Below are 19,917 nucleotides of genomic sequence, written 5' to 3'. Positions count from 1 at the left end.
ACGGACACGGACAGGCGGACATGGTTTTTTAAACTGTTTTATTGGTTCCTGTCTAAAGGCTCTGTTCTGTAGATATTAGTCGCTACATGTTAGATCAGTCCCCTCACTGCAATAGCAGTCAGCTACAGCAGACCACAGACCCAGCGTGCCTCCCACTCTCTCTTCAGGGGAGGAGGACAAAGGACAGGGGTAGTGGAAGTATTGTTTTTTATTATTAGAGTGCAGACTGACTGAGACAGACAGACTGCCTAGCAAATTCTGCGTTGGGGATAGGATCGCTGAATAGCAACATGGACTAACCCTCCTCATACACATCCTGGAAATTTCCTAGGAATATTATCTCCTGCCCCCTCCACAGCAAGTGTGTGTGTGTCGCTCCTTCACCCAGAGAGGGTGGCAGGCTGGCACTGTTTGCAGCTGGGTCTGTAATCTCATATAAACAACGACAGGTCTAGAGCTATCTGTACAACATTCAACAGACACAAGTCCAGCCAATAATAATAATTATAATAAGAACAGTACAGCATCGACCACCTAAGAAAAACCATCACACACTCTGAGCACATGAAACAGGCATTAATTAACAGTAGGTCATACTATGGGCTGCTGTGGCCGCCGGTCCACCCCCGCTCTCTCCGGATCAGACTCTATTTCAGTGTCTCCTGTTGTGTGTGTTTAACACTGAGTGGTTGTTTAATCTCCTCTCTTTCTCTCTCTCTTGTCCTATTGTGTGTATTAGTAAGAGAATCTCTTATCTCCTCTCTCTCTCTCTCTCTCTCACGTGTCTCCCGTCCTATTGTGTGTGTTTCATCACTGGCTGATCCTCTATAGGTCCTCTCTAATCCCACTACCTGTGTCTCTCATCCAAAGGGAGATAACCCAGAGTCCCTCAATAATAAGTACACACTCGGTAGTACATGAGGCTAGGTGAGAGAGAGAGAGAGAGAGAGAGAGAGAGAGAGAGAGAGAGAGCGCGGGACAGGGAGAGGATGGGAATATATCTAGCGAGACGGACTAGATCTTTCAGCGGCTCGTGAAACAGACTGCAGGAAGTGCTTTGCAACAGAAAGGCACTTGGGCGCTCCCCGGCAGGTGTCCCTGGTGTTGAAAAATAACCGTGATTGTGAATTGTACTTATCTGAACAACAACAAAAAATGCAGTCAATGACTTATTAAGGTAAAGCCAACAGGTAAAGCTAGGCTACTCAGTCAGGGACCACAGACAAGTCTTAGCACAGTGTCCATGCAGGTGTACCTACAGTCCATATATATAGCATTTATAGGTACAATTATAGGGTCCTAATATAGTATCCAGGGCAGTGATTGTAGTGGACATTGGGTACAGATCCTCTTACAGTATCCAGGCAGTATATAGATTGATAGATAGCATCACAGATAACTTGATAACTTCCTCCAGCTCTCTGGCTCTGCACCAGAATCATACAAGGACACTTTTCAAAGCCTGAGCTTTGTTTGTTTTGCTCTCAGTGCAAAAATCCAATTAAAAACTCAAATTAAGACCTCAGAATTGACTGCACATTTTGTCTAGTCTTAAACTGCTCGCGTGGGGTCTCTTTATGGCTCAACTGAAACGGATAATAATTTTTGTTTAGAAAAAAAACGACAGAAACCCATTAACCCCTCGAGGACTGGACCCTGTGGTCCTACCCGCAGGCAGTCAATCCTGGTCCAGTAGAGACACAGTCCTGCAGCCGCCCCCAGAACCCTCTCAATCGCCACTGACTGGACACCTGGGCAACTGCGACCAAGTCCGCCCATCTCTGAATCGGTTCGTGTACTTGGGGGCAAAGAAAAAAGAAAATGTAAACAGCAGGGCCTACAGGCTGCTCTGCCCCTGGGTTCAAGGGGGTGATTGTCTCTCTGAAGAGCGGGGGAGGAAGCCAGTGGGGAGTCTAAGGTTTTCTGCACGCTTCATTTCATTGCGCAATCTCCACTGACACACACTGTACGGTGCTCCATTAACAAACCCTCCCCGCCCCCACACTCATACATAAATGTGTGTTTTAATGTTCATGCAGGTATTGATATTGTTGTACTAAAGCAGATGCTCCAAACATGTACGCCAATTTCCCAGTTATCTCTCTCTTGCCCTCTTGAAACGTGTCTCCTCTGTCCTAGAGTTGTGTGGGAAGTGAGGGATTTTCTAACAGTGAGACATGAGACAGTGTGTGTACGTGTGTGTGTGAGAGAGAGATCAGACAATCCCTCAGTGATAAACACACACTGCGCGAAAGAGGCGGTGGACAAGGGGAACCAAGCAAAAGATACAGACGACAGCTTTCCCTGGCAGCCAACAAACTCCACACAAATACTCATTCCCCCCCAGGGCCAGCAGGTCTGGTGGTTAAAAAAATAAAGATGAAAATAAAATCAATGAAACATTGTTTTGGAGAGATGACAAAAAAAATAAAGAATATATATATATATATTTTTTTTAACTAATACAAAAATGTTTTTAAAAAAATACACACAGTGCTTATCATTTCCATCTCAGTCCAGAGTCTTCACTATTAAGTATAATTATTATAATTATTATTACCATCATCAATACGCTTTACCATCAATAACATTTTATCAAAATAATAACCCAAATTAAAATAAAAAAAACATTTTTTTTTACTTTTTATTATTTCTTTTTATAAAAGCTACACATTTCTACTGGGTTCCTATCCATATTTTGTTAGTGTTTTAATCGTTTTAAAATTAATAACTTTATTTCTTACTTTTCTGTATTATTATTATTCTTTTAACTCTACACACCTAAAAAGATGGAAAGGCAAACAAGGATCCTCACATGGAGTTTCTGCCAATTCGCAGTTTTCTGATGTTGACAGTGAAGTTTGTGCCATTCAAAGTTTCAATTTTCTTTTTATCCCCCAGAATAATATTTATTTAAAAGAAAACAAAAATAAGAAACTAAATTAGGATCCAACAGTCCAAATCTCCCCTCTCCCTCCCGCCCTCGATATCATTCAGTCTCCTGGTGGGTTTGTTCAGTGTCCTTCCTCCTTTAAGGGAACAGTCTTGGTCATTTTTTTCTTCCTTTTTTTATTGACGTACTTATTGATTGATCCGTGTATTTATCAACGTCCCTGCTCGGCTGCACACACATTGTCGTCCTCAATACTGGCACTTAGTGTAAACGTGAGAATAGAAAAAATGACTCCCCCACCGCCCTGTACAGAGAGGTTGTGAGGGGGCGGAGCTCAGATTCCTCTTGCCCCTTCGCTGATGCGGTTCCTCAGCCCCTCTCATTCTTCAGTGCCCCCTGTCCTTAGACCCTCCCACCCCCCACGTGTCAGTAGTGGATAGGGGGCTGTGGGTGGGGGTGGAGAGAGGGGTCAGCTTATTGAACCACCACACTCTAGTTTTTCTCCATCGGTGAAATGTCACACCACTACAGCCGGATTCGAGACCGAGAACCAGAACAAACAAACCCAAAAAGACAGATTATTGATTATCTGGTGTAAAGACACAGGGGTGCCACCCTCTTCCAGCTAAACTGTAGTCGGCCTAATCAGACAACCATCTCAGAACGAAGTAAAAACAGACGGGACCCTGGGAGACACTGAGGGGCCCTATTTGGAATTTTAAAAGATAAGGCAACAAAAAGACAAAGTTATAACCTCACATCTCTACGTTCATATCAACCTTTTCAGTTATGTCACGTCCTCGAAACCCCTTTATATAAACTAACTTCCCCTACTTGCAGGTCAACTCCGAATCTCACGAACCCTTTTTCCCCAGAGTCACCAACATTCAGCTCAAGAGTTTCTTATTTCTTTTTAATAAATAATAAAAGGAAATAAAAATCAAATGAAATGGCTCTTTTTAACTGGAAAGGGTTCGTTTACCCCTTTTGCAAGCTTGTTATGATGGAAATCAAATGTTAACTGATGCTCCCGTGTTGGAGAAAAACTATAAATTAAGAAACACAAATAGAAAGATATATATATATATATATATATATATATATATATGAGTTTGTTCATACATGACGGACCAAAGTTTATACATAAATGTGTTTATTTATTGGTTCATTTATCAATGTATTTATTTTTGTTTTATATATATAAATATATATATATATATTAGATATTATTGCCTAATCTTTCAGAAGCAGCTGGTAAGTGTTTAGTAAGACATAGGCCTGATGTGTGTGGTTAATACTGAGTGCTGTCACTTTCCTTTTATGTACTCTCGGCTCATACTGTTCTGTACTTCCACTGCATATGCTAACAAAAAATAAATACATTTAAAAAATAAATAAAACAATGTTCGGTCACGCGATCGAGAGCTCAACAGAAACGGAAAAGGAGTGACGCCAGGAGTGCTGGGTGAACGATACGGAAGTGAAAGGTTCCTCTCGCGCTGCCGTTCTCCCGATCAGAACGACACACGCAGATATTGAACTACTTTATATATATATATATATAGACAGAGCTGTATAGATAAGATATATATGTATATTTAATTCAAGGCACCTTCAGTTGCCTGTATCCCAGACAGAGAGAGCAGAGAGCACCACATCTGGCGAAATAGTACAATCTTTGCGATCTTTGAAAATCAAGAAGAAAAGAAGAACTATAATAATAATAATAAGAATAATGATGATTAAAAGAACCAAAAGGCCTCTGAGTTTGGGGGGGTAGGCAGACACGGTATTTTCCTTGGACGTTGACAGAAGAGGGAGGTGGCGGTGGCGGGGTGGCAGAGGAGGTGGCGGGGGGTTTAGCGGAATGTGTATCTGGAAGGATCCTGGAACCCGCCCGCCCTCCCGCTCCTCACCCACCACCACACCCCCTACACACTGTGCAACAGGACTTGGGGTGGGGGGGGTGCGGGGGCTGCTTCCCAGACCAGAGCCTGGTTTCAGTCATTGGGGGGCAGTGCGGGAAATATAAAAAATGTAACTAAACACTAAACAACCCTGCTGACCTCATATCGTGACACGGGGGGGGGGGTGGGGGAGTGTCTTCGAGGCACGGCGCCGGCAATCGGAGCAGCGGACCGTTCACAAGGTCTGTCCCTGTGGCCGTCTCCCCTTCCGCCCCAGTCGCTCTCTCTCTCTCCTTCCCTCCCCTCTTCCTCCTTTGTCTCTTCCCTTCTGCAGGTCTGTGCTCCTCCTCTGGGGGTTGCGCTAGTCCTCCCTGGCGGAGGAGGGGGACACTTCGGAACACAGGGTGGGAGACTGGGGGGTCGGCGCAGCTGGGGCAGGGCTTTCGCCGGGGCGCGATAGGGATTCCGCGCAAGGGCTGCTGCTGCTGCAAGCCTCCTCATCTTCTTCTTCCTCTTCCTCCTCCTCCTCCTCTTCCTCCTCTTCCTCTCCTTCCTCCTCTCCTTCCTCTTCCCCGCACTCCATTCCTGGGGACCTCCAGGTTGTTCCCTCCCTCTCTGTGTGGTCGGGGGTGACCTTCACCAATGCCTCCTCCTGGAGCATCCCGTTGACTTTGCGCCCCTCCCCTACCGTCTCAGACAGCGGAGACCCCCCATCCACCGGGGACTTCCATGTGCTTAGGAGAAGGCTGTCGCCCAGGTCGCGGTGGCCCCCCCAGGAGAGCGCCTCAGCGTGGGCGGCTGCCGATGCTGACCCCATGTAACGCCCGCGGTCCTTGCGTCGGGACTTGCTGGTGTGGTTGACCTGCATGTGCATGGCCATGAGCTCGGCCGAGGAGGTGCGGAAGGGGCAGAACAGGCACTGGTGCAGGGTCACGCCATCCTCTCCCCCCCCGGGCGAGTCCTGGGGGGTGCGACGGGACAGGTCCAGGGGTTCAAAGCGCTCCCCTCCTGCTCCAGCCCCGGCCCGCCTACCGTTGGCTTGGGTGGCCGGCAGCAGCCTGCTGGTGGTGAGCGGTTTGCGGCGGGATGTTTTGGGCAGCCTGGCGCGGGACGCTCCACTGGGCCACAGCGGGAATCCCGGGAACACGGCTCCCCTGGCTCCATCCAGCCCCCCACTCCCCGCCCCCCCGCCGCCTCCTCCTCCACCTCTCTCCATCTCCGCCAGCCCCAGGAAGCGGAACCCCTCCTGCTCTCCGAGGGACAGGCCACGCTGGATCTGCTTCCTCTTCCGGCGCTCGCGGGACCCCAACTGCCAGGACTGCTGTTGCTGCTGCTGCTGCTGGGGGGACAGGCTGCTGCTGCGGGGGGACTCTCCGCCCGAACACGAGCCCCCTCCCCCGCTGCCTCCTGCCAGATCCAGCCTCCCGAAGGAGCCGTGGTGAGCCTGGGAGGAGGGACGCGTCCGGGTGGAGGCCAGTTCCCCCGGAGAGACGCGGCCATCCGGGACCCCAGCCTTGGCGGCGGCGGCGCTGCGCTGCTCTCGGTGGTGCCGTTGGAGATGGTACTTCAGGGAGCCAGACTGAGTGCCGGCGTAGTCGCAGTGCGGGCACTTGTAGGGCCTCTCTCCTGCCAACACAAGAAGGGCAGAGAGCTCGTCAGCGGCGGGAGGGCAGCAGCGTGGGACACGGTACAGGGGTCGCCTGCTGAGGCTCTCCCAGTCCTGTGCTACCCACCTCCTTCATCCGTCCCCAATTCACCTCCCTCTATTTTGCGTACGGTGATACACTCCACTTCATAATTGCTGACAGTGTGCCTGAAGGGGCAATTATATCAGAAAGGCCCCCTGTAGGGTTAAGTTACTATTAAGTAAAATATAGAAATTGTGCTGGCGTAGACCCTTTTTATTGTGAAGCATATTGATAGTTAGATGTCATTACACAGAATAACCACATGGTGGAGCTATTCCACCAAATAATAACAATAGTCATACTAATATCTATGCAATTCTGTCGCTGATGGCATTTGATGGAAGGATGAGATAAGATGACAACAAGAGGAAGATGGCAGCATCTGCACACTCTTTTTCTTTTCTTTCTCCCCGCAGACGCCGCAGCAGGGCAGTGCTCAGGTGTGGACAGGGCAGTGCCCAGGTGGGTGGCGCTCACCTGTGTGGACTCGCAGGTGAACCTTCAGGTGGTGGGAGGAGCGGAAGGTTTTCCCGCAGTAGGGGCAGTCCTTCCCTCCTGTGCCCCGCACGTGCTCCCTCAGGGCCGAGGATGGAGCCGACGACACCCCCCTGAAGCCATTCTCACCTGGGGACAGGGAGGGAGGAGAGGAGACGGGGAGAGAGGAGAGGGAGGGGGAGGCAGAGTGGAAAGACAGAGAGGAGGAGAAGCAGGGAAGAAAAGAGGGCAAGAGAGGGGCGAGGAGGGAGACAGGGAGGAATGGAGAGAAAGTAAAAGGAGAGAGGTGGCGGAGGAAGGGAGGTACAAAGGACAAAGAGGAGCAGGAGGAGGGAGGAAAGAGCAGTGAAAGAAAGAGAGAGGAGAGAGAGAGAGGTGGAGAGAGCACGTGTAAGGTTGGGAGCAGACTGTAAACTGGTAATGCAATAATCACATTCAATTTGCCACAGGCCTACGGAGAGTGATAAGAATTTGCAGCTGAATTGCAGGGAGAGGGAGAGAGAGAGAGAGAGAGAGAGAGAGGAGCCCGAAACCCTGTGCAGCGATATGCAATTAATTACAAACGCAAAAACCACTGCAGGTCTTACTAAATAGTCCCTGAATAGTAATAGTGAGGGCTGCAATGACCTCGTCCTCTATTGGTAACAATGGATTTTTCTTTAATTGATTTCTGCCCCCCCACCCCCCACCCCTTTGCAGTCCTCACATTCACAGGCTCGTTACAACACACGCAGAATTAATACCTCACACTAGAATTACACGATACGATTCAAGGTATTCAAGGCACCCCGTCTGGAGGCGGGGCTTATGGAGGGGCGGGGTACGTGGAAAGGGGGTGGGTCAGCGATGGGGAAGGGAGAGTGGTGTGTCATCCTGATAAATACATAAACAGTCATCTAGTTTCTGCCAGCTCAATCCCTTACCTTGAAAGTGAGGCAGGGCTGTGTGGTATCCTCCTGATGCTCCTGCAATCTTCCCTCCTCCTCCTCCTGAACGTCCTCCTCCCCCTCCTCCTCCTCCTCCTCCGCCGCCTCCTCTCTCCTGCAGCGCCTGGCCCCCGTACTCCAGCCGTGCTCCTCCCCTGCTCTTCTTTCCTTCCTCTCCCTCCTCTCCACCGCCTCCTCCTCCTCCTCCTCCTCCTCCACCACCCCTTCCTCCGCCACCTCCTCCTCCCCCTCCTCCTCTGTTCTTGGGCGGCCGCTGCACATGTACGCGGGCGTGGGCCACCGCCTGCTGCAGGGTGCGGAAGAGCTTCCCGCAGTCAGGGCACTCCCAGGGGGCCGTGGCCGTCACTGCCGCCGCCGCCTCCTCCCCGGCCATCAGGCCTCCCAGGTAGGCCCGCACCTGCTCGGCCTCCCCGGCTACCGAACTCTTCTTCTGCATCTTCTGTCGCTGCTGCTGCTGCTGCTGATGATGTTGCTGCTGCTGCTGTTGGTGGGCCTGCTGGGCAGCTACCAGACTCCGGGCTACCAGATGCCAAACGGCTGCCTGGTTCCCTCCGCCTCCTCCTCCACTTCCACTACCACCTCCTCCTCCTGTTGCTCCCCTTTCTCCTCCCCCCATCTCAGCCACCTGATGGGCGGCCGCTTGCAGCCTCTCCACGCAACTGCCTCCCCCCGTCTCCCCCGGCAGGCCCAGGTACCCCAAAATGGAGGCCTTGCTGACCCCAACGCCACCTCCGCTGCCACTTCCGCCACTGCATTCAGCCACCCCGGCGCCCAGCAGCTTCCCAAGGGCCTCCCGCTCCCTCTCCCTCTCTCTCTCCGCTCCCCCAGCCCGGGCCAGCAGGAGTCCGGAGTACAGGGCCCCAAACGCCTGGTTCTGCAGGAGCTTTCCTGGGTCGCTGGTTCCCGCACCTCCGCCACTGCCGCCCCCGCCTGCCCCAGCCCCGGCCCCGGCCCCGCCAGTCACCAAGCCAGCCTTGAGGCCCAGTTTGTTGAGGTGCACCTTCATATGGTTCTTCAGGAACCAGGGCTCCTTGAACCCACGTCCGCACACCTGGCACTTGTGGTCCAGCGAGTCCTTGTGCTTGCGCATGTGCCCCTTCAGGAACCAGGACTGGGTGAAGCGTTGGCCGCAGGTTTCGCAGCGAAACGCCGGAGGTGGAGGTGCCAGGGGAGGGGGTGGAGGGGCAGGCGGAGGAGGAGTCTGAGTCGGGGTAGGGGAGGTGGGCTGGAGGAAGGGGAGAAGAGGGGCTTCGGAAGCAGCGGCCGAAGAGGGCTCGGCGTCGGGGGAGGATGGGGAGGAGGAGGAGGAGGAGGAAGACAGCGAGAGGTGGTGCTCGCCCTGCAGGTGGGCCGCCAGCTGGTCCTCCAGGCTGGCGGAGAAGGGGCACAGGGAGCAGCGGTAGGGGTTGTGCAGGATCCTCACGTGGCGCGAGAGCTCCGGGGCCGTGCGGAACTTCCCCTTGCAGGCGTGGCAGCGGAACCCGGGGGGCGGGGCCTGTCTGGAGGGGCGGGGTGTGGGTGGAGGGGTCTGAGGCGGTGGAGTGGTTTCGGAGTGGAGCGGAGCGGCCAGGAGCTCGGCGAACGTGGATCGGGCTGAGGGGGGAGGTTTGGGAATTGGGGGCGGGGTCTGGCTGGAGCGGGAGCGGCGAGGAGGAGACTTGGAGGGCGGGGCTGTGTCTGTGAGCGACGCTCCGCACTGCAGACGACGCTTCCGCTGCTGCTGCTGCTGCTGCTGCTTTTCAGGTGGCAGCAGGAATAGGAAGCTGGGTTTCTGCTCCGGGGGGATATCTGCCACAGCATCGGCTCCCGCACCCGCTCCCTCTCTGGTGCCCTGGTGTGACTGGAGGTGCAGGCTGAAGCCGGCCCTGTTGGAGGAGCGGTGGCCGCAGTAGGGGCAGAGCAGGCTGCGGCCAGCGGCGTGGGTGCGGGCGTGCAGGGACAGGATGCTGTTGAAGCGGAAGCGCTTGCCGCACACCTTGCAGGGGAAACGGCGCCCCCCCCCTCCGCTGCCACCGCCAGCCTCACCCCCCCCTGCATCATTTCCTGCGCCCCCCCCAGTCCGTCGTCCGTTGTGGAACAGCTGCAGGTCCAGCTCGTCGGTCAGGCTGCCGTCGTGTTCCGCGGAGAGGGCCGCCTCCAGGGCCCCGAACCCAAACCCCACTGTCCTGTCCGGGGCGGGGGAGGGACTGCGGGGGCACTGGGGCAGAGCCAGAGGGAGGGGGGCTGGGGGGTCCGGGGCGTCTGGTGGGGTCTCCTCCTCCGCGGCCGGACTGGCAGTGTCCTGCCCCCCAGGGAAGACGGGGACGGCCGGAGTCGGGGAAGGAGGGACAGACACCTCCTCTTCCTCCTCCTCCTCCATCGCCTCTTCTTCTTCTTCTTCCTCCTCTTCTTCGTCTTCTTCTTCTTCTTGTTCATCATTCTCTTCTATTTCTTCTTCTTCTTCTTCTTCTTGTTGGGGGAAGGGGGAGATGCCGGGGGAGAGAGGGTACCCAGGGAACGGAGTGGGGGAGGGCAAGGGCGAGTCAGGTTCTTGGAGGCAGCGATCAGGGGATGGTGGAGGGGGAGGGGAGGCAACGGGGTGCTCAGAGAGAGCCGGGACACACTCCATGGGCGATTCCATTTTCTGCGAGAGAGAGAGAGAGAGAGAGAGAGAGAGAGAGAGAGAGAGAGAGAGGGAGGGATGCTTACACTGAGTCCAAGTTAATACCACTGCCAAAATCTCCTTGGGAGTTTTGAAAAGGCACTATAATCATGTCGGGATGGGGGGGGCTTACCAGTGGGGGGTGTGTCCCATGCTCCAGACTCGCTGTCCAGCAGTGAGAGGCGCGGTGCAGAGTTGTGGTGCTGTGTCCAGTCTCCCAGGCCGCCTCCGACATTCCACTGCGCAGCAAACACAGGAGGAGACCACCGGTCAGCACCCACACACAGCAACACAGAGCAACACACAGCAACACACAACAATACACAACATCGGAGCAAACAATACAGGGCAATACACAACCAACCACAACAACACACAACAGTCCAAGGAATTACACAGTAACACACAATACACAGCTGGGCTCTTGCAGTCCAGACAACCTGTGCCCTATAGTCCAGACAGTACCAGCTCCAGTCTGGCCCTTGTACTATACTATACTATACTATACTATAGTCCTCACAGGCCAGGCTCCAGTCTGGCCCCTGTACTATACTATACTACACTATAGTCCACACAGCACTGGTTGTGTTACAAGCAGACTTTCACAAGATCAGTGTTGGGTGGGTCTCAAGTGAGTTTCCTTAGTTAGCTAGCTAGCACCCAGCACCTCAGAGTCCCTTGCAAAGCAATTTATTTTGATTACAATCAAAAGTTTGTTGTATTTCATTACAAAAAGGGATGGCGTCTGTCTCAATCTCATCTCCCTGTGATCTTCTGTCACCTACCCAACACAGGAAACGGCCCACGTGCTTCTTAAAGCACCATACATGGGAAAGCACCAGGGTGTCTGAACTCCTCTGAACTTAACTAGGGGTTAAGATCCCCCTTTAACTGGCAACACCCTTCCAATTCCTTTCCAGCTTGTGTGCCCACCCCCTGCTCATCCAGGTGAAGCCCTTTCCCTGCCCCCGGCCGCCCTCACCAGCCCGGTGGAGACCAGCGAACAGGCGAGGCGGATGGGGAGGAGCTGTGATTTAGAATATCTCACCTTCGACGAATGAGGTGGGGGGGGGGGGTGAAACGCAGCCTGAAAAGTATCTGAAGAACACTGCCAATGCTTCCGACGCCGAAGTCTGTCTGACAGAGAGCACGGAGCTGGGGACTTCCCCCACAAACTGTCTACAGCACCTCCCCCTGTCCCCCGAGCGGAAGGGACTGGCAGGCCAAGGAAGGGTTAAAGCCAGCCGTGTCTCTGTGTCAGCAGGTCGCTACAGGACACCGGCTATCCCAAACAGGATGGGCGCGCGATGCTTTGACTTCCCCACACACCCCTTCCTGAATACATATGCTCGAAGCTTATACAATACATAACGCCCAGGAGCTGTGCAATGGCTGCTACAGCTATCGGGATGGGGCGGCTGTTGTTTGGTGGTTTTTATTTGTTTTCGCACAATCTTCCGAGCTTTGTGGTTTTCGGTTGTGGTGTTATGTCTGGTAGGTATCCAGGGCGGCTTGTGACAGTGTGGGACAGTACAGTGACACAGTTGTGCACTGCAGTGGCAAGGCAGTGACTGTGTGTTAAAGTGCAGTACAAGTGTGGGACAGTACACTGCCGTGCAATGACAGTATGACACAAAAAAGTGCTGTGACAGTGTGACAGTGCAGTGACAGCGCAGTGACAAGGGCACTTCAGTACAATGACAGTGTGGTACAGCACAGTGCCAGTGCAGTGCAGTACAGTCACAGCGTGGGACAGTATAGTGACAGTGTGTTCCACTACAATCGCAGCACACTTAACCCATACCCAGACCCCCTCACTCTCTCCCTATCTGTCAATCTCTTATCCTCCATCTAAACCCAGCCCACACTCCCCCCCCGCCCCTTATCTCTCACTCTGTCTCTGTCTCTCTCTCTCTCTTGCTCTGTCATTCTCCTCCTGGTTTTGCTTCAATCTCCCTCCCTCCCTTATGCATTCTCTCCCCCTCCCCCTCTCTCATTCTCTTCCTCGCTCCCTCCCTCCATTATTCTCTCATTTTCTTTCATTCTCTCTCTCCCTGCCCTCTGCAGTGCCAGTTGGCTCGATGCCAAGGAATGCTGATATCAGCTGGTAGAGCAGGCTTGCCAACACTGAGACAGAGAGAGAGAGAGAAGGAAAGGAGGGAGAGAGGAGACAATACTGACAGACGAAACACAGAGAGAGAGAGAGAAACAGACAGAGGGAGAGAGGGAGAGAGAGGGGCAAAGAGAGTGAGAGACACAATACAGACTGAGAATCCCTATGTAAAAAAACACACAACACAATAGGACAGGAGACACAGTGAGAGAGAGAGAGAGAGAGAGAGCGAGAGAGAGAAGAGAGAGGGTGGGGGGGGGGGAGGGCATCATACAGACATGCAGACAGACCTGGCACAGGTGAGGTGAGCAGAGGAGAGAGAGAGAGATAACCGAACAGCGATCGTACAAGACACCCAGTGCCCTCTCACCTCTTGTCGCGGTCCAGACTGGCCAAGCAGACAGCTTCACACGCACAAGAAGTACAACCACTCCCTGCCCTCTCCCTACGTATAAAAATAGGCTGAGCACGAGCTTGTGAAGCATAATAAACATCCTCTACACAGGCCTATCCTGACCCCAGGCCCTGCTAAACTGGCAGCCTGAGAGATTTATAGGGTGAGTTAACAGGGAGGGATGAAATCTGGTGGATTATATAGGTCCTATTAGGAGCTGTGCACCTGTCATCACTGACATCATTACGGCAGGGGGGCCGGGACGCGGTGGGGTTTAATGATCTCCCCGCCACAGAGCAGGAGGCCCCCCAGGTCTGCGAGGCCTGGATTCCCACCGTGTTTCGTTTTCCTCGACGCACCATTCAATTAGCGGCTGATTAACACCTGGAAACGACAGGTGAGCTCACGTGTCACCCGCATAATTAGCTCAATTAAGTAAGTAAGACCTGGGGGTGGGAACCACCCCCTGCCCCCACCCTAAAAGGAAAACTAGGCCAGGGCCAGTGACTTCTGGGCTTGTCATACCAAACGGGAGCTCCTAGTCAATCGATGGGTCTTAGTTGGTAAATTGTTACACTTTGAACAAGGTTTTACTGTGGTGTTTACCCTACTTTCCAAGTAAAAAGCCCCCACCTCACTGTGCCCGGTGGTACGCCACTCCTATTATAGAACAAGCTGTGGAGGACTGTACGCACTGTGTGGGCAGAGGTGACTGCGTAGGGCAGCGCCGGCAGTGTGCCATGTGTCTGTGTCAGTCTGTGTGGGTATGTTTGTCTGCGCCTGTGTCTGTGTGTGAGTGTGTGTGTCTCTCTCCCTGTATGTATAGGAGTGTGTGTGTGTCTGTCCCTGTGTGTGTCTGAAATGTGGGCCTGTGTGTCTGTGTGTGTGTGTGTGTGTGTGTGTGTGTGTGTGTGTGGGCTGCTAGTTCAGTGCAGTATAAATCAGGGTTTGTGGTTTTTCTGCCACGGCGGCACGACGGACCTCCACACAGACGGAATTCATTTCCTGCACTTCAACTTTCCCTGAACCCTCCGTTCCCTCTCTCTCTCGCGCTCGTTCTCTCGCTCTCTCTCGCTCTCTGTGTCCCTCTGTCCATCTCTCTCACGTCCTTCCCCTCCATTACCCCCTCTCTCTCGGCCCGTTGTGAAGATACTGGGTGAGCTGGACCGGGGCCTGAGCCAGAGTCCGTCCCCAGAGTCAGCGTGGACGCAGACAGGGAGTTTGCTGTGGCCCAGCCCAGGTGAACCAGTCGGTCTGGTCTGCGAAATGAATAACTTATTCAGATACAGCCGATTCATATCATTATGGTCTCTCTGGACACAGCAGCACTGGCCCTGAAGTCAAAGGGCACAGAACAGCCACAGCACAGTCTGTATTCTTCATTTATTTTTATTTTTGTATCATTCTTCCTCCTTAAACTCCACCAACCCTTTCGCCACTTCAGCCTGCTCCAGTGAGACCCCCTATCGTCCATCTCTGGGGTTTTTTTCAACCTGTACCCCTCTTTTGGAAGCTCCAGTGTTCAGGGGAGAGGTTTGTGCAGGTACCCTTTATTAATTAGCAACATGATAAAGAGCGGGAAGGCATGGGGGGAGCTGACACGCTGTCTCAATAACAACTTCCCAGTTCGGCCAGTAAGACCTTGCAGGTGCAATGAAGAGCAGAACCCTCTGCGGCCCCCATGGACTGGAAATTGCTCTGCCCACATGTAGGCACTGTTATCAGCAGCACAGCACTGCAACTACACACTGCGCATTGAATACTGCACACTACACTCTGCACGCTACACACTGCACACCGAATACTGCACACTAAACACTATGCAAACTGCACACCGCACACTACACAGTGCAATCTCCACAGTGCACATTGAATACTGCATACTACACTCTGCACGCTACACACTGCGCATCGAATACTGCACACTACACACTGCACACTGCGCATTGAATACTGCACACTGCGTATTGAATACTGAACACTGCGCATCGAATACTGCACTACACACTGCAAACTGCACACAACACACTGCACATCGAATACTGCACACTACATACTGAACACTTGTCTTCTCATATTACACTACACACTGCACTCTACTCTTCTCATATTGCACACTACTGCAAACTCCGCATCGAATACTGCACTACACACTGCAAACTGCACACTGCACACTGTGCATTGAATACTGCACACTGGATACTGCACAATACTCTTCTCATATTGCACAACACACTACACTCTATCTTATCATACGGCACACTGCTCATTGCATGGTGTGTTATATTTTTTGTAAAAACTACTTTTCACGTCACCTTTGCGCTGACACTGTTGGTAGCCATCATGGATAAAGGTATCAGACATTAATATTTTTTGTGTCTTTGCTTTGTTGTAAACAGTTCAATCCCCTCTCCCATTCCAATCTCCTTCTCCCATTAACAACAATAATAATAATAATAATAATAATAATAATAATAATAATTATAATAATAATAATAATAATAATAATAATAATAATAATAATAATAATTTCCACTAAAAACTCTCCCCAATGGCCCTTTGTGGTCTGGGGAAGTGGCACATTTTGCCCCTAGTAGTGGCTGTGGTGGTTTGAGGTGAAAGCGAGAAACCAGAGAATCAGAGAGCCAAGGCTCATAGTGGAGAGATTCAGAGATTCAGACACGAGCGAGGGGAGGGCAATTGACCTATGTTTAGTGGTGCCGTAGGGCTGACACTGAACAGCTCTGGCACAGAGAGAAACCCCCTCCCTCTGGCGGGACGGCAGCCCGCCTCTCCTTACTGAACGTTTCCAGAGTTCCACACAGGTCGTTAACACTCATTAACATTCTGACCTCGGGTAGCCTTCGAGAGCTCCCACTGTCTCGCACTCAACTGCAAACGACAACGGAAACAAAGTCGAAAACGAGCAGATCCAAACCTAGTTTCAAAGCAAGGACCAACGACTTCCGTTATCGCAGAGAACACCTCTGGGAGGCACTGGAGCTGCGAATGGGGGATGGAAGGCAACTCCACTAGGGTGTAGTGCACTGCGGGGAGAACTGCACAGTGTTCCTCCGGGCAGCTATCAAAAAGATGATGGACACAAGCAGTGATTCAGGCCAGGGGTAGGACTGTGCTACACTGTCCCATCTTGAACATCCCGTCAACAGCTGGCACTGATGTAGTTTGCCTGTTGTTGTAACTACACTTTTGGTTATAGTCTGAATCAACAGCTGAAGTCTGTTTTATCTGTCCTCTATTAAACAAACTTGAGAAGGCCCAGTATTATATATTTTATATTTATATAGTACAATCTGTTTCTGTACTGTGCTATTATTAGTCTGATTACTAATGCTTATATCCCTGCTCATACATTTTTGTTTCTCTTAATGTGTGGAGCACTCTTGTTGTCAAGGGCGCTGTACTAAATTAGATCATTTAACTGCATCGACTAGACATGTCAGGATTCAAAGGTACCTGCCCTTGTCTATGGAATATCTTTTAAAACCCAACACACACAGACTGCCATCTGCTCCCATTCGGCACTGTAATCCTACTACATGCACACAAGCACTCTCTCTCTCTCTCTCTCTCTCTCTCTCTCTCTCTCTCTCTCTCTCTCTCTCTCTCTCTCTCTCACACACACACACACACACACACACACACACACACACACACACACATAGAGATACAGACATCAAGCCCCTATATGGAACATGCGTGGGACCTCCTCGGCTGGCAGACCCTGGCAGAAAGCATCACGAGGAACCCCACCAAGTAACCCACTCCCCTCAGCAAACACCAGTGCCAGGACTGGGCTGAAATGCCACAGACCAAGACAGCTGATCTGGCCTGTATGGTGTGCCAACGTGTGCCCGCCTGGCATCAGGGTATACATAGTGTGGCATCACTCAGGGTTCACCTGTGGGGATAACTCCAGTATAGACAGGGTTTTTATCCAGACCTGTATTTTTATTATTATTATTATTATTATTATTATTATTATTATTATTATTATTATTATTATTTATCACATTATGTTGCAGTATAATTTCCACTCCAATGCCCCAATTATTTTTGAAACCAGGCCTACATATGATTTTAAACTTATACTTGTTATTATTTACAAGCAGATATCTATTGTAATATTCTGCAAAAGACACCGGCTACACTTCTCCCTGTTTTCCAAACCCCGGGCATGTATTTCTCTCCCCCCCCCAGTCCGTGCTAAAGCTTCCATCAACAATTGCAACCCACAAACAAACAAACAAATAAATAAATAATATGCAAAGTACGAGAAACCATTTTCTGCCTCGCCTCTCGCGGCCATCTCAATTAATAAGCCTCTTTAATGACAGAAATAAATAAATAACGCGGAGGAGAAGAAGAAAAAAAAAACACAGAGAACAAACAAATAATACCGGATCTCTCCGCTACCCACTAAATACCCATTTCGTAAAGCTTTTCTCTCTCTCTCTCTCTCTCTCTCTCTCTCTCTCTCTCTCTCTCAAATCCTATTAAGTGCTCAGCGGTAAATATATGAATTATGATCACTAATATTAATTTGTTTGTTTGAAGCAATGCGCCATTGTGCCGGAGCTTCGATACATTTACACAGAGTGCCACTGCTGGGTCGCTCTTCTCTGACACTGTTTCAGAACAAAAGATTACGAGGGAAAGAGAGAGAGAGAGAGAGAATGAACATGAAGTGCCATCATGGATTTCATTTTGAATCCCTCTCTCTCTCTGTCTCTCTCTCTGTGTGCTCGCTGCCAATCTATCCTCCTTTTATGCCACAAACTACAGCAGCGAAATAGGGCTCTAGCGGGACGCCGGGGCAAAGTTACCCTTGTTACATTGTGTTACAATTGTATCCACTACTACAGATCGCAAACACGAACATAGCCGCAAAGTAACTTGTGCGAGAGGGTGATGTTGGGACACTTAGCTTGGGAGGAGGAGTGTTAGTGGCTTTAATGGCCGTTTGGGACCAAGTTCACGGCGGACCCCCAGAGTCATGATCTTTTTTTTTTTCAAACCCCCAAAACGGGCACACCGGCCGTTTCATCCCCCCCCCCACCCCCCACCCCTCCATGCTTTTCAACCCCCGATCTCCGGCACCTCTCCGTCAATCTGATCTAGTGTTTCAAACGTGCCAACGCGAAACGGCAGCCTCCAAGATCCGGTGTGTGAATGAGAAGAAATCAAAAAGAAGAAGAAGGGAGACAGAGAGAGAGAAAAACTTCGCCCAATTCCATTGCTGTGTTATTGTGCAAGCTGATCTATTACTATGATCCACAAAGTTAACAGACCAATTCTCTCTTTCAAAGTTGATTTTTTTTTATATACGGACACTGACTTATATATCCTCTCTTTTTTTTATCTTTCTGCCCACCCCCCTCTAAACTTGGCCAAACTTCATGTGCAAATGCTGTAAGGTCGTGTGTGGACGTGGGTTTCTAGTGCCTGAGCAGCACGACATGTTTTTACACTTTCACACTTCATGAATGCCATCCCACTTTGGGCAGTAGTAGTGGTACAGTACCGGTATAGTATATTTAGTATATTTTAGGCCCATACTTCAGCATTTCGCAAGATATCCTCTCTCTCTCTCTCTCTCTCTCTCTCTCTCTCTCTCTCTCTCAGTCCCCGCTGTCTACACGCTGATGAAAAGACACATTGACTCACATTGTACGAGTCCAAGCGTGTTTAGTCAAATCCATGTAGACTACTATTATTATTATAACCAGCCCAAACTGCAAGCCTGGCACATTAATTAACACACGCACACACACCTTACAAAAAAGAGACTTAGATACAGAAATAGCACAGAAGAGCGCAAAACAGGCAAAAACACACATTATGTTGATATCCCCGTGCTAAAAGTCGGCAAGTCAGGTATTGCATATGATAATTAGTCTCATAATTAATACTCCTTGTTGTTGTTGTTTTTTTTCGTTGTTGTTTTTTTTTTTCCTCCGTTGTGAAAATAATCTTAATTAGAAAACCGGAATGCAAAAACGTAGTTGTTGCTATTACTGTACGTCTAGCACTCTCTATATATAGATCCGCGGCGGATGTGTGTATGTATATACATCTCTATATATACATACGTGGATATGTATATTAATTTGGTAAAAGAACCGGATTTTTGGTAATGAAAGTAAACGCAATGTACTTACGGTAGTGGTGGCGGGGAGATTAATGGTGCCGCACGTCATGATTACGTTCCACTTGAATTAAATACATTACGGGAAGGGGAAAAAAATGGAAAACTGCTAGTGCTGTGTGTATACCACAATCCGCCGACCCCCCCCCTCTCCCTCTCTCCCTCTCTCTCTCTCTCTCTCCTCTCTCACTTTCCCTCCCCTTCTCTCTCTCTCTCTCTCTCGCAGTTTTTTTTTTCAAAGCTCCCTTTATTGTGTGAGTGAGTGAATGAGAGAGAGAGAGAGAGAGAGCGATGTAGGTTGCAAATACAATTATAATCCGACCGCACTCCATTTTAAAACATGCTCACATGCTAAAAAAAAAAAGGAGCTTCACTTTATCTCTCTCATTCAGTTTCTGTTTCAATCTCTCTCTCTCTCTCTGTCGCTCTCAGGATAGGCAGAAGTGGTGGTGTGAACAAGCAGTGAATCTAGGTGTGATACTTTTATTTGAAATGATATATAAGATAAATAAATAAATACATACATAGAAGAGGGCTTGTTTTTCTTGTTTTTTTTTTTTTTTTTTTTTAGATGTATGTTCCAGTGGATCATCCCATACTAGATGTGGGGGTATGAGGGGTCTAGTGGGATGTTTCTGAAGATTTAGAAAGAGAAGAAAAGAACTGCAGA

At 50.5% G+C, this 19,917-nt stretch overlaps 1 protein-coding gene across 1 annotated transcript; it reads right to left on the bottom strand.

The window, feature by feature from the left end:
• Nucleotides 1-21: 21 nt before the first annotated feature.
• znf219 (zinc finger protein 219) lies at nucleotides 22-19,581 on the bottom strand. Its single transcript, XM_066722194.1, has 5 exons — nucleotides 19,261-19,581; nucleotides 10,705-10,810; nucleotides 7,907-10,553; nucleotides 6,966-7,112; nucleotides 22-6,426 (listed from the first exon to the last, which is right to left on the bottom strand). The coding sequence occupies exons 2-5, from the start codon at nucleotides 10,804-10,806 to the stop codon at nucleotides 5,162-5,164; spliced, it is 4,161 nt and encodes a 1,386-aa protein (XP_066578291.1). The 5' UTR covers nucleotides 10,807-10,810; nucleotides 19,261-19,581; the 3' UTR covers nucleotides 22-5,161.
• Nucleotides 19,582-19,917: the final 336 nt, after the last annotated feature.

Source organism: Amia ocellicauda, chromosome 14 (assembly GCF_036373705.1).
Source record: "Amia ocellicauda isolate fAmiCal2 chromosome 14, fAmiCal2.hap1, whole genome shotgun sequence".
Classification (NCBI taxonomy): Eukaryota; Metazoa; Chordata; class Actinopteri; order Amiiformes; family Amiidae; genus Amia; species Amia ocellicauda.
This window is presented reverse-complemented; position numbering and strand designations above follow the sequence as displayed.